The 14,944-nt window shown below is 48.4% G+C and overlaps 2 protein-coding genes across 2 annotated transcripts in view; one reads left to right on the forward strand and one right to left on the reverse strand.

The window, feature by feature from the left end:
- The window catches only part of UBR2 (ubiquitin protein ligase E3 component n-recognin 2), a 123,702-nt gene extending 113,750 nt beyond the window's left edge, over positions 1–9,952 (forward strand). The window contains exons 47-48 of the transcript XR_005126825.1: positions 6,351–6,547; positions 9,806–9,952. The gene's annotated coding sequence lies outside the window, so the exon portion shown is untranslated. The remainder of the gene's footprint in view (positions 1–6,350; positions 6,548–9,805) is intronic.
- Positions 972–12,874, reverse strand: PRPH2 (peripherin 2). Its single transcript, XM_037519723.1, has 3 exons — positions 12,280–12,874; positions 4,167–4,413; positions 972–1,220 (listed from the first exon to the last, which is right to left on the reverse strand). Exons 1-3 carry the CDS (start codon positions 12,858–12,860, stop codon positions 1,008–1,010), a joined length of 1,041 nt encoding a protein of 346 aa, XP_037375620.1. The 5' UTR covers positions 12,861–12,874; the 3' UTR covers positions 972–1,007.
- Positions 12,875–14,944: the final 2,070 nt, after the last annotated feature.

Raw genomic sequence — 14,944 nt, forward strand, 5'->3', positions numbered from 1 at the left:
TCCTAGCTCAGGAAGATGGTCTGTCTCAAAGAATCTTCTTTAACCAGAGGCATTCTGGAAACACTGCCTTGCAGACTGGATATCTGGAGAAAGAGACAGGAAGAAGCTCCCAGAGGACTCTTCGCCCTCCACTGGAGACAATTAGTGTTGACCATGGAGGCTCTTGTGGCTACCTGTATGGGTGTCCCTGGGCCCACCAAGAGGTGAGGCTTGGTCTCCAGGGAGTGCTCTCTCATCTTATTATTGCTCTTCTTCCATAGAAGGGCGGTGGTCCAATCCCATACTTCCAGGATGAGCCAAAGGAGGTCAGCTGGCACTTTAGGAGGGACATGCTGCTGGACATGCCGACACCCTGACTCCCTCAGCCGTGACTCACCCCTGGCTCATGACTGGAGGGCATGTGAACATGACACACGACAAATGCAGGCCTTTCACTGTGGTTACGAGGGAACAATATCTAAGTTCTCCTGCCCATCATGGAGGGCTCTTTTGATCCCTCAGCATTTTGGAGAGTCCATTACTCTTCGAAAAATATAACTGTCCCCACCTTCTGCCATTAAGCAAATACAGTGACTGACCTGTCGATCTTGGCATTTAAAAAAAAAAAAAGACAACATGGCCAGTACATTTTTCAGGATCCTGTACTTACACACCAAGTGAAGTTTTGGATAGAGAAAGAAGCAACTCAGAGCTCCTAACAGCAAGCCTGTAACTGAGGGAAAGCCCTCAGTAGCATCAGGGTGGAACTGAACTCGGGTGCTGTGAGAGAAACAGGCCTTGTGTACAGTCATCCACCGAGTCCACCACGAGGGCATATCCTAGGGCAGTGGGCCTTGAGTCCAGCATCCAGCCAGTGTTTGCCAACTGCTTGAAGGGACCCTTAGCCATCAAGAAGAGTCTGTGAAGTGAGTGCCCTCCAAGGGAGATTCCAACTGGACAAGGGGGGATCCGCAGTTCTTGGAGTTCACTAATTCTCAGTGTTCAGAAGGGAAGGGTCCCCAGGGCCATCAGCCAGCCTCTGGGGCCTGGCCTGCATCTGCACCATCAGCTTCCACCTGGTTACCCTTGCCCAGCTTTTTCAAGCTCTCCAGAAAGGCCTTCCAGGTCTCCGGCACACTCTTCTCCAGCAGCCAGCCCTCGCTCTCGCACTCAGGGTCTTCAGGGTCAGACACACCTTCCAGCGCCGTGTGCAGGTAGCGCAGCCCGATTGTGGTGGTCACCTGTAGGGAGAGTGGAGATTAAGGTATCTGGGATAGGTAGCTGGTGACTGTGGCTACTTGTCCCCAGACCCCTTTGAGGCAGGCTCTGTTGAGTCTGGGTTGGTAAGGAACAGCCCACCCAGTCAGGTGTCTGTACTCAGTAGGCCTGCCTCGTCTTGGGTCCTCCTTCCTTTCCAGCCACCCTGGGCTGCTTTGGATCCCACCCACACCCCAACCTTTCTCCTCTCCAATCTTTAATTTGCTGATTTCTCTGCCTAGAGCCTTGTTCCTCTCCACACTCCCCTGTCAACTCAGCACCCATCCTGGGTACATTAGTCCTGGACTCCTTTCTGTGGCCCAAGCATAGTTTATTGTTGGGCATATATTGGGTGTTCAGTAACTATCTGTGGACAGAACTGAAAAGTCACCTTTTCTTCAAACAATATGATAGGTGGTTTACTTTTACTTCTGTTATTTTGGTTGGTGTGGGGATGGATGTTAGTAATGGATCATTCATATTTGTTCAGTAGCAGTCACTGAAACTGACTCTGCGGTCACAATGCCTCAGTTCAAACCCTAATCCTGGCACTTAACCAGCCATGTGACTAGGATGCCTGTTTACTCACCTGGTTTTTAGATTTTCTGATAAAGCATTAGCATGTGTAGAGCCTGTAGTCTGGTGCACAGAAGAGTGAATAGATGTGCCAGCTGTAGTTGGTTATTAGGCAGCTTATTAAGTATTGTCTTTGCTTGTCTTATATTCTGCTAGCCATTTGTTTCTACACAAATTCCTAGTTTGCTGTTATACTTCTCCTTTCATAGTATGCCAAACTGTGAGAGGAGTAGGCCTGCTAATGTGGAAAGTCTGCCCCAGGAGAACAGAATTAACTCTGATCCATCTTGTTTTATCAAGCATTCCCTAGAACACTACTCAGTGTGGGCCTCAGTAAACATCTATTAAACAAATGCTCTGGAAGCATTTTATAATTATGATAGTAGATGATAATAGCAACAGATAGAGTTTTGGCGTTTTGTTATTGTCAATTGAAAGGTCAATATTTTTAAGAGTGGAAAAACTTGCCTCATCCAGGAAGTCCTCCTGGTATGCATTAGCATACTCTTATCCTCCTGCTTTCCTGAAAGAGAGCTATGCACTATGAATTTTACATTTGTAACAGTTCTCTGACAAGCATGAGAGTGATTGTGCTAAGACAGGCTTCTGTCCTCATGTAGTCAATCACTAGGTTTCTGGAAAAATGGGTAAATTAAGAGGCAGCTAATAGAACCTCATTTTTCCACTGGCTTCTGTTATCTTTCCAATCTACTTTTCAGAAGTCACCAGGGGATATAACCTTCTGAACTTATAGCCGTGAGCTGCTCTCCTCATTCTATCTATTCATTCCTAATACTGGCTCTGAAGGAGTCAATGACCAATAAATCTTCATGAATATTCTTTTTTAAAAGATGTATTTATTTATGCATACAAGAACTGGGGTACAGGCCAGAGGTGTGGAGGGCGAGAGGATTCACCAGAGACAGAATGGGGAACGGAACAGGCAGACTGACTGAAATACACCGCTGAGGGGAGCAGCGGGCAAGACAGGAGAGGTCTGCTGTGCCATGTGAGTGCTCCCTGGCTGGCCAAGGATTGAACTTGTGCTGCAGAGGCGGCGGACAGCTTCATAGGTTGCGTCCTAACCCTTTGCACCACCAGAGAGGCCCCCTTCATGAATATTCTTGCATTTTCCTCAACATTGAAAGTATCCTAGCAGCTCTTCTATCCACCTGTAATTATGCAGGTGCCTCATTTTATTTCTTCTTTTCCTAATAAACTTGTCCTTTTAAATTAAAAAAAAAAAGTAGCCCACCCAGATCTCATGCAGTACAGTCCCGGTAGTTTGATGTGGTGGGTTAGAAGTGGTGTATCTCAGGCAAAGGCACAGCTACCTATTAGTTTCCATAGCGCTAAGAGAGTGACTTACTCAACCTTTAGTGAATCTTATCCACTGGACAGAACACCCCCACCTCATGTTTCTGGTTTTGTACATTTGGATTTTCTGCTGTCAGTTCAAAGCAAGAACCCCTCTGTGCCAACTTCGTTCACCACTCACACGTGTGTTCATTCAGCACCTAGGACAGCACCCAACGCTTGTAGGTGTTTAAGCACTCTCTTCTGCAAGTCAATGAATTCAGCACATCCACTAAGGACTTGTTACATCCAAGCCCTGTAGCTCCAGAGAGGAATTAGCCTTACAGATGAGATAAGATGAGCCCACAAATAATTAGAATAATAGGTAAATGATGATCCAACCTCTCAAGAGAAGCACAAATCCAAATAGCTCCCATTTACTGAACACCCCAATATACATGTTATCTCCTGTTGCCTCCCAGAGCTAAGTGCTAACAGCCCCATATGACAGAGAAATTAAATAACCTTCCAGGACCTCAGACTCAGAAAATGGATGCCCAGGATGGACTTCCAAAACATGCTAAGTAAAAGCAGCCACCCACACGAGGTCACATAAATTACATGATTCCATTTGTATGAGTGTTCAAAAAAGATAAATCCCCAAGGACAGAACACGTATTGGTCACTTCCAGGAAGGGGAGAATGGCATGTGACTATGTAATGGGTGTGAGATTTCCTTTGGGCTAATGAAATGTTTTGGAAGTAGGTAAAGGTGGTGATAGTACAGCATTGTGAATCTACTAAATGCCACTGAATTATTCACTTTAAAATGGTTAATATTACATTCTATGAATTTCTACTTTAATAACTAATCCTGCTTTTTAAGTAATAGGACAGAAACCAAAACAGGTGGATGTACTGGAGTTCAGTCCAGGGCTATCTCACCACCACCAGCCAAGGCTTGGTTCCAAGAGAGAGGGAGGCTTTACTCCAGGCCTGGCTCCACCCCCTTAAATCCAGTGGGACAGGTGACCCCCTCTTCCCTGTCTGGGACCCACCTCAAAGAACAAGATGAGGAGCGTGACGGCACCCATGGAGTTCATGAGTCTGCTGTAGTAGCTCAACAGCGCAACCCTGCAGCCAAGTACCCACAGGTTGAGCTCCTCCGTCTGGTGGTCATAGCTGTAGTGTGCTGAGTTGTTGGTGAGCTGGTACTGGATGCAGGGCCGTGGTGAGTTGGGGTTGCAGCAGCTGAAGGGGACACCATCCACCAAGTACCTCCCATCCACATTGCTCTTGATGCGACTGGAGGAGAAACATAGTTTGAGTCATGCTCCTAGGTCTTTTCATTGGTGCCAGCTCCTCGCATACCCCACCTCCTTCTCTGACAATTCAGCTAGACTCTTTCTTCATCCTTCCACTCCCTCACTTGACATGTTTGCTGTGTATATAATATGTGAGAGCCATTCTTGTACACAATGAAGATGAAACCATGACCCCAGAGAGCATTGCCCCTGCCTTCCTGGAGCTTATGTTCTAAGGATTAAGATGGGTGATAAACCAAGACACAAGTAAGAGGAAATACAGAGATTCATCTGACTGCCAGGCCAGATGTGTGCTGCCAGGCCCCGGCGTGCAATGCTTTCTTAGAACTATGCCAGGGTCTAGGAAGAAGCAGGGCAGACAGTGAGCATCAGATTTTAACTCACCCTTCCTCCTCCATCAGCTCCCCCTTAAAGGTCACAAGACCCCTGTGGCGAGATCAGTTCTCCTAAACAAATGTTTCCAGAAGTCCTGCTCCAGCCTAGCAGAGGCAAGGGAGGAGACTCCAGGCCGACCCAGTCCTCCCTGTCAAAGTGAATTCTGCCCCTTCCTCACCCGGAGAATGGAGCCAGCACCCTCAGTCCTCCAGGCCCCCCAGGGACCCGCAGGGCCCCGTCGTAGCTTTTGCATTTCTACATTTATGTATATGTTGGCTTCAAGCCCACCATATGTTCCCATGGGTTGAGAAATCAGAAGACGCAGGCATCTTTGCAGTCAAAACCTCTCCTGCCCTGCCAGACAGGCCTGGGTGTGGTTACCCATGTATCTTTGTATCAAAATTCATAGAGCTGCAAGATCTGCACCCTTGACTACATGCTAGCTTGAGTAAAAAAGTGTTCTTTAAGTGGTCCACAAACAAGGAATGACCTAACAGCAGCAGCCTTTTACAAGGCAAGAATAAAAAGCATGTAATCGTTTAAAATTGTTTTCAACAGTGTTCATTGAAATGGTAATTATGCTCTTTAAAAAGGATGACCATGTCTAAAATCTTTTTTTTTTAAGATTTATTTATTTATTTATACAAGTACTGGGTACAGTCAGAAGCGTGGGAGGGTGAGAGAATTCACCAGAGCCAGAGCGGGGAGCAGAGCAGGCAGACTGACGAAGTACACTGCTGAGGGGAGCAGCGGGCGGCAGGAGAGGTCTGCGCGCCATGCGGGACCCTCACCCGGCGACCAGGGAACGAACCAGCGCTGCAATGGCTGTGGGCAGCTTCGCAACCCAGCGCTCAACCGCTGCGCCACTGGGGAGACCCTCTAAAATCTTCTTAATACAAAAAAATCTCCCACTCATTCTTGTCCCCTGACCTCTAGGTGCCCCCACTGCTGTCAGCTCTGTCTCTCCTCCCAAAGAATCTTCATGGTGAAAACACAACCATAGATTCTAAAGATAGTCTTATTTTTCTTGGTTTTCTTTTTTTCCCCCAAATGGTAACATGATATATGTAGGATCTTAAAGCTTTCTTTTTTGCCCTGACAATATCTCAGAGCTCTTTTCATATCTGAGAGTGGAGAATATCCTACGGAATTTTAATGAGCTGCATACTGTCCCCATGCTACAGACAGTCCACGCAGTGCTCTCCTGCTCTTTAATTCATGGACATTTGGGTTTCTCCCCGTCTCCTGTTAATACAAACATGATGTAGGTCATTTTGCATATTGTGAATACACCCAGTAGGTAAATTCCTACAAGGCACCCCTGGGTCTATCTGTGATTGCTCTGGTCCCCCTGCTACATTTCTCCCCAGGGGGTTATGCATACCCACCCGCCATGCATGAGAGAGCTCCCGCAAAGGTCCAGATTTATCTTTGCCAATAGATGGAAAATAGTGTCTCAGAGTTACTTTAATTTTCATTTTCCTCATTATGAGTGAGACTATCTTTTGATATATTTAAGACACATTTGTGATTCCTTTTCAGTATTGATCTCTGCTGTGATTAAGACCAGGAAGGTTCTGCACATGGTGTTCTCCTTGGTTCCAGAACAACCCTCTTCTGGGATGACAACCCTGTTTCCAGTCCCCCTGCTGACCCTTCTACTTCATGGACAGGACCCACTGCGCAGAGGACAAGGCCTGGGTGCACATGGCCCAGGATGTTGCTAAGAGGAGGACCCTGTGAGTAGCCGCCCGAGGACAGCTTCCTCACCCTCTCTGTCCTCAAAGTCCTCCTCTGGAAAATGGCATTTACATGAGCATGGTATGAAGGGATACCTATAGAAAGGTTCGATGAAGGCCTGTACACAGTAGGCACACAATAAACGATGGCTTGCAGCTGAGCCTGGGTAGGGAGGCAGAGCAAGAACCTGAGTGGGTGCTCTGGGTGCCCTGGGGAGGTGGCGACCTGTGAGGTGAGACAGCCCACGCACCCTGCTGGGGAATGGTCACTGGGGGGTGCCTCAGGCTCCTCCAGCTGCAGGAGAAGCACCTTCTGTGAAGGCGGAGCCCACAGGCCTCAGTGGCCCACAACTGAAATTGGTGCTGGAAGCCCACAGAGGACCACTCTGTGAGTGTGATGGGAGCAGAAGCCACTTTCTGGCTCAATTTTCCCTGCTCAGCCCAGTGCGGTGCTGGCCACTTCCATGCTGGGCCAGAGTGGGGGGCCTTGAAGCAAGGGGGGCTCCTTCAGGGGCCAGCAGCCCAGGCACAGTGCGCAGATGGTAGTCTTCACCCCCCAGCAACCCCAGCAGCCTCCTGAAGACTGGGGGTCTCCAGGCTCTCTTCCCGAGCTGGGGCTCTCACAGTACAGTATCTGGCCTGAAGTCCCCACCACCACCCCCGCCAACCACACAGGGCAGAGGCTGGCCCCGAGTACTGCATCCGTGTTTGTGAGCAAGGAGCTTTGCTTCTCTGGACCTGAGGTGGGGTCAGGCCCCTGGGATGGTTTGAATGTGAAGATGGTGACTCCTCCTCACTTGGGGCCTCTCAAACCACCAGATTGTTAAGCAGAAGAGGAAGCGTGGGGTACAGAGCAGCCTCACCCAAAGCCACACAGGAAGTTGAAGACCAGCCCACAGCAGTTGCCACCCTTCCCCTCAGAACCTCTCAAGCCCTTCCTCCCTGTTGGTTGCTTTTTTGGTGTGTGGTTTTTATAAACATAGGGTTTTTAGGGTTTTTTTCAATCAAGGTAACTTTGGTTTATAACACTGTATATGATTCAGAAAATAAGATCTTCTTCAGGTGTATGTTACCACACCCACCACCAAGCACCCACAGTCCTCCACCATGCCCACTGTGCCCCTCCCCCCACTGATGGCTCTTTAGGTATATATTTATATTGTAATGATCCTGACTGGTCCAGATAGTATATGTATTAACATTGTAACCACCCTATCTGATGGGAAGTCAGGGCAATTGCCTGCATTTGTGTGAATTGAGGCCAGTGGAGGCTCTGAGCCACCCTCAGCCCACAGGCTGGCCTTCCTGACAGCCACGTGTCCCCACCTCACCTCACTGACCCCAAGTGGAAAAGTCACACTACTGATCACAAGGCAGGGCCATGTCTTCCCCCTCACACTGGGCCTCCCTGAGGGCGGGGTTCTGACTCCCCTCAGATCGGGTGTCCACAGGACCGGACCCAAGTCAGTCTGGGGCAGACAGGCCTGACTTGGTAGAGGTAGAGGCTTCCTAAGGCCCCCTAAGTGGAACCTCTTGAATCACACACTCTGGTGCCAGTCCTCCCTTCCCCCCAGAAGCATCATCTTGTTCACTGAATGCTGGCCCTGCTTCCAGCCACAGATTAAGGCCCAACTCACCCTCTTAAGACAAAGCCAGCAGAAGAGAGCGCCTTAGGTGGTGAGCTGCTATTTATATCAGAGCATTTCCCCACACTACAAATCTCACCCGGCTCAGGACTCAGCGGGGTATATAAGGGTCTTAACACAAGGCCCATGGGTGTTCTAGCCCTTTTCCCATAGTCATGCCCCATGATTTAGAAAATCCTGTCAGAGTTTTCCTCAGAAAAAAACGGATAACTTAGTAGATGTGCCAATAACCCAATAAGGAAAGTCATAGGGAAATGAACAGGGTTGGAGAGAAGAGAGAGGCAGGAGTATAAGTGATAAAGAGCTAGTCCCCAATCCGATGGCCACTGAGTAATGCCTGTGAAACCTTGGCAAGCCGCTTGATCTTGTGACCTCTGTGAGCCTCATCTGAGAAACAGCAATAAAAAAAACCTAAGAGGGCTTGGTAGAGGTTAAATTGGAATAATGTACATAGAACACCTGGTATACAGCTAGCACATAATTAGTATTTCATTAAAGATTTCTTTTTTGAGTAGTTACTAGACATAAAGTCCTGCAAATGGTAAGGAAGGACTTAAAAACCCAGACCTAGTCCTGCCCCAAGGAGCCCCAGCCCTCAGGGAACCCCAGTGTGAGAAGGAGGAGATGTAGCCCTGCCCTCAGAGAGCCCCAATCTGAGGGGGAGACACAGCCCTGCCCTCAGAGAGCCCCAGTCTGAGGGGAGACACAGCCCTGCCCTCAGGGAGCCCCAGTCTGAGGGGAGACACAGTCCTGACCTCAGAGAGCTCCAGTCTGAGGGGAGAAGCAGCCCCGCCCTCAGGGAGCCCCAGACTGAGGGAAGCCAAAGTCCTGCCCTTAGAGAGCCCCAGTCTGAGGGGGGAGACCCAGGCCCGCCTCAGGAAACTCTTAATCAAGGTCTAAGCTTCTTGAGATCTCTATTAATTGTTCATAGGCAAGCAGCCTATGAGTTCCCAGGACAGAATGATAAACTGAGAGGGCTAGTTGCTAGCTTCCCTCTCAGACTGAGGCCCCCCACCCTCTGGCTTCTGGTGCCAAGGCCTCTGAGCCTTTTCTCTGCCACTCACCCCACAACAATGAAGTCTAAAGTTATAAACTGGTAGAGCTCTCACACCTCATGAAATGTAGCCAGATGCACATAGCAGCTCCCTAGGAAGTGTCCTCACCAAAAATGGACCTAGGCCCCAGCCCTGTCTGCTGGCTTACTGGGAAATGATGGGGACATATTTATGCATACAAGAGCTGGGGTACAGGCCAGAGATGCAGGAGGCGAGAGAACTCACCAGAGACAGAGTGGGGAACAGAACAGGCAGATTGACCGAAGTACACTGCTGAGGGGAGCAATGGGCAAGACAGGAGAGGTCCGCTGCCCCATGTGGGTATATCCCTGGCCGGGAATCGAACTTGTGCTCCAGTGGCTGCGGATAGCTTCATAGGTTGCGTCTTAACCCCTTGCACCACCAGCGAGGCCCATAAGTAAATAAATCTTTTTAAAAAAGTGAAATGTCCAAAACAGGGAAGTCTACAGGGAGAGAAATAGACAGGGGGTTCCTTAGGACTGGGCACAGGGTAAGCTGACGAACAAAGGCTGAAAGATGCATGTTTCTCTTTGCAGGTATGAACATGTTCTAAAATCAACTGCTCTATTGCTGGCACATATTTGTGAACATACCAAAAGCTGTTTTAATCATGCACTTTAAATGAGCAAGTTGTACAGCATGTGAATTACATCTCTGCTGGTTGATTGGTCCCCATCCAGGCGGTGAGTTCTTGGGAATGTCCCTTGACCTCTCTGATGGATTTCTGACCTATATTTTGTGTGCATATACACACACAGCCCCCCAGGAGGGGTTTTGTATAGAATAGGTGAAGGTCTTTTCCCCTCCACAATGACCTGGCTACACAGCATTTGAGCAGATAGGGGGTGGGATATGGCCACTAGGCCACTTGCCTGGAACAGGGGACCAAAAAATCTTGTAAATTCTTGAATTGCTCACATCTGATCTCATTGTTTAGATCAGAAGCTTCAGGACCAGCCCTTGATTTTGGAGATTCTCCAGGGGAAAATCTCAAAAAATAAACAACAACAACAAAAAAAACCATCCCTCCCTACATGCTCTCTAAAGCCATGATCCCCAGGTTTGGTTTCAGCAGGAGATAGGGGAGAATGTCTGGGGAGCCCCACATGCAGGGACCCAGCTCCTCTTCTTAGGAACTGGACTGAAAACTGTCACCTACTCCAGTGAGGGGTGCCTGGTACCGAGTATGGAGCGGATCAGAGGCAGAGCTTGCAGAAATGGCCAGAAGCCATGGGCACCATACTCTGCCCTCTCCCAGCACAGGGTCTCCAGAACATCCTTGTGCATTTTCTCCAGACTCCCCATCCTCTGACCAGCTCCCTGCTCCTGGAATCACCTCTCCAGAATCCTCAAGGTCAAGGAGGGGCAGGAGGCCCCAGCTGAGGTGGTTTTGATCAAGCTTAATGTTTTCCTGAAAATTTAGCTTTGTGAATCACATATGGTGTTACATAAACCAATGCAACTTCAATTAAAAAAATTATCTATGATGACATTCAGGAGTGGAGCAATCTAAAGGATTTCTCTGGGACTAAAGGGGATTTGGGGATTACAGAGAGATTTTATAAGGGTCTCCAATGACTGACTCTGCAGAAGACAATCAAAGAAAAAAATGACAGGGAAAGATGAAAAGCCCCTTCTCATCTGTTCATAAAGGCTGGTACCACCATCAGCTGCTCCCCTCTTCTGCCCGCATCTCCTGGAATTTTATTTATCCCTCTGGCTTCATACCCTCCTGGGACAATTTATATAAATTGCGCCACCTTGTGCTGTCTCTGCAGACCCGTTACCTAGGAAGGGCAGCGCGGTTTACAAGCCTCTCCTTGGCAAGGGATTTGTAGCAGTAATCCCCCTGCGGAGAAAATTACCTCCCAGCAGTGACCTTCAGTCTGACTTCCCTTCCACCCAAGGTGCAGCTAAGCTGCCATCTGGGGTGTTGTCCAGGCCAGCAATGTCCTGCTGCCCGCTGCCCCACACCCCGAGAGCAAGTCCCCGTGGACTCGCCAGTCTTTCTCAGGAGAAAAATCCCCTGGATGATAACCTGAGCCTGAAGCCTCCCAGGGAAAGAGTAGAGCTGGGCAGAGGTGAGGGAGGCTGCTGACTCGGGGCGTGTTGCCCTTTCCTTGGGAAATGGCTATGGACCAGGGCTGGTGGGTGCACTGGGAAGAGGGGGGCTGGGATGAGCACACCCGCTGTTGTCTCTAGCGGGATGGGTGAGTCTCTCCTTGCCTGCACCTCCCACACCCCACCCCAGGAGTTTATGTTTGCAAGGGCCAAGAACACATGCTCCACACTTTATGGTGGTGCAGTGCCGTGATTTAAGAAGAAAACACCAGCTTTGAGTGGGTACCTGCTGTGCGCCAGGCTCTGGGACAGAGCTGAGAGAAGACCGTCATCTCTCCCAGAGCCTTTATTTGAAAGTGCCAGCGAAGGTCCAATGTCAAGTGACTTACTGCGTATCATAAGCTAAGGAACAACAGACCCAAAGCTATGGCCTCAGCCTCCTGACTGCCCTGTTCTCTGCTCTTTCCACCATATCCAAGGACAGACACTTTGAGAGCGGATGTGAGGGTTGAAAGGTTGGAAAACAAGGGAACTAACCAGGAAATTTAAGCTTCTGGGACTGAATCCCTTTACTGTGACAAGGAGACAAGGGCTCCATAGCATCTCAGTACCTGCGACCTCTGACTGCCCCCTTCATTGCTGTATGAGGCAGACACGTGTTTCGGGCCCGGTCTTCCTCCCTGGAGACGCCCATCCAAGAGCCCATAGAGCTTAGCTGCCTTGGCCTAATATTAGATTGAGCCATATAGAGTTGCCATTTTTATAGGTCAAAAATGTTAGCATATTGGCAACTCCGTGTGCTCCAGCCTGAGTGCCCTCGCCCATGCAGAAATAAGTTGCACACACAGAGCACACAACAGGGAGGATAAGGCGCTGGACTGGGGGTGGGGGACAGGGTCAGAGGCTTGGGCCCTGGGCCCTGACCACTGCGGGACTGCAGGCCACTCACTCTTTGACTTCCTTGGAGGAAAAGTCCAGGTAGCGGTTGCTGATCCACTGAACCTCAAACCAGTCCCGAAAGCCAGTGTTGCCGCAGCATCTGAACTCGATCTGCAGCATGTCCATGGTCTTCTTCATGAAACACCTCCCAGGAGTATCTGTGTCCCGGTAGTACTTCATGCCATTCTTGAGCCCGAGGGCCAGGGTGCTCTCCAGGGAGTCCCGCATTAGAAAGCAGCAGAGGGCCACCAGGAAGAGAGCCACATTGAAGAAGATACAAGAAGACAGGTATAGCTTCAGCCAGGGCTTCCACTTGGCATACTTGGCAGGGTCCAGGGCATCGTAGCAGATCTTGCCAGCCAGAGAGTTGAAGACAAAGGCCAGCACCCCTATTCCTATCAAGGAGTTGGGCACAAAATGACTCTCTGAGTTATCCATCACATCGCTCCTCTTCCGAAGTTCTATCTTCAGAAACAGCCCCAAGCTGAAGATGACAATGCTGACCAACACAGACAGCCAGTTCATGAGCCAGAGCCCTTGAGCCAACTTGACCCGCTTTCTTTGGTCAAATTTGACTTTCAGTAGTGCCATGCTTGCAGGGTGCAGCCTGGACAGCCTCCCACAGCACTGACCTTAGAGATCTAGTGGCCGAGGGCTCAGGGCCTCGGCAAGGGTGCAGGTGGCCCAGAATGCATGGAGCAGTTCCGGGGCTTGCCCATATTGATCTCCCCAGTCCACCACCACCATCTATTCAGTCATGATAGTAGAGGCCTCCAATCACAGCTCCTGGAGTTGTTTCTGCAGCTCCTTTCCCAGCTAAGAAGGGACAGGCAGAGTGCTGCAGATTAAAAGTGGGATCCACAAGGCATCTTGCTAATCTCTTTAGCCAAGTTCATGAGTTAAAGCTTTGCCAGTCTTAGAACATGGCCAGAGGCACCTGTATGGTTACATGGGAGCTGTGAGCTCTGGGTTTGGCTGGAAGATGCAGAAACAAAAAAAGGCAAGGTTAGCCAGAGGAATGGGCATCATATGGAGGACTGGCTCAGATCTCCTCAGAAGCAGGTTGCTAGGCCAAACTCTTTCAAAATTTAAAAGTTTCCAGGGAAAAAAAAGACATTATCATCCAAGTTGAAAAAGAAATAACGGCCTCCCTGGTGGCGCAAGGGGTTAAGCACTGCGCTATGAAGCTATCCACAGCCTCTGCAGCAGCAGTTCGATCCCCCACCTGCCAGGGAGCACTCACATGGCGCAGCAGACCTCTCCTGACTGGCCCGCTGCTCCCCTCAGCAGTGTATTTCAGTAGATCTGCCTGTTCCGTTCCCCACTCTGTCTCTGGTGAATCCTCTCATCCCTGCACCTCTGGCCTATACCCCATTTCTTGTATGTATAAATAAATAAATATTTAAAAAAAGAAAAAGAAAAAGAAATAACACTGTGAGAAGACATTTATAATACATAAAAAAGGAATTAATACTTTTTTTAATGTCAACTCCACAATCAAAAAAAGATTAATAATCCACTGGAAAAGAGGCCACAGACAAGAACAGGCAATTATAATAAGGGGACTTCAAAAGTCCAACAATCTGGAAAAGACTGTGTAGAACAAAGGGTGATACAAATTCAAATAGTAATAAAGGACCAAATATGATCCATCAGCTTGATAATCCATCAAAATTCTGACACCAAATAATGTAGAACAAAGATTGTAGAAATGGAGGTATATACTCTTGATGAGTCTGTGCATTTATTACTTTTATAATTCATGGACTTTTTTCCTTAGAGCAGATTAAGGTTTACAAAAAAAAAAAAAAGAACAGAACAGAAAACTACAGTTCCTGGGCCTCCCTGGTGGCGCAAGGGGTTAAGCATGAGCACTATAAAGCTATCCGCAACTACTGCAGCAGGAGTTCAATCCCCAGCCAGGAAGGTGACCCCCTTGGAGCAACAGACCTCTCTTGTCTCACCCGCTGCTCCCCCCACCAGTGTATTTCAGGAGATCCACCTGTTCTCCCTACTCTGTCTCTGGTAAATCCCCACACCTCTGGCCTGTACCCCATAAATATGCATAAATAATAAATCTTTTTAAAAAAAGAAACTACAATTCCCATATACTTCCCTACCCCAACCAATTTTCCATAACTAATATCCTGCAGTGGTGTGATACATTTGGTGCAATTGATATTGCTACATTATTGTTAATGAAGACCTATAGCTTGTATTCGGGCTCATTCTTTCTGGGGCACAGTTCAATAGGTTTTGCCAAATGAATAATGCCATGCATCCACCATTATCATATCATATCATACAGAATAGTGTCATTGCTCTAATAAACGCTGTGTCCCACATATTCACTCCTCCTCCCCTCCCTGAACAATCCTGATTGTCATCTCATAGATTTGCCTTTTCCAGATGTCATATAGTTGGAATCATAAAGTTCGTAACCTTTCCAGACTGGTCTCTTTCCCTTAGCAATATGCACTTAATGTTCCTCCGTGTCTTGTTAGCGCATTTCTATTTATGGCTGAATAATATTCTATAATAATGATACACCATAATTTGTTTATCAATTCACCTGTTAAAGGGTATCATGTTAAGAAAGCCATCCCATTTGCAATCTCACCAAAATATACTTGGGAATAAACCTAACAAAGGAGTTGAAGGACCTATACAAAGAA

The sequence above is a fragment of the Talpa occidentalis genome, unplaced genomic scaffold (assembly GCF_014898055.3).
Source record: "Talpa occidentalis isolate TD23 unplaced genomic scaffold, MPIMG_talOcc4v2.1 talOcc4.2, whole genome shotgun sequence".
Taxonomy (NCBI): Eukaryota; Metazoa; Chordata; class Mammalia; order Eulipotyphla; family Talpidae; genus Talpa; species Talpa occidentalis.

Coding starts and splice junctions, on each gene's coding strand:
- PRPH2 (XM_037519723.1), bottom strand. CDS start 12,860: ATGGCACTACTGAAAGTCAAATTTGACCAAAGAAAGCGGGTCAAGTTG. Junction 4,414..12,279: donor TCCTCCAAGGAAGTCAAAGA/GTGAGTGGCCTG, acceptor TTTCTCCTCCAG/TCGCATCAAGAGCAATGTGG. Junction 1,221..4,166: donor TCCTCATCTTGTTCTTTGAG/GTGGGTCCCAGA, acceptor CTCTCCCTACAG/GTGACCACCACAATCGGGCT.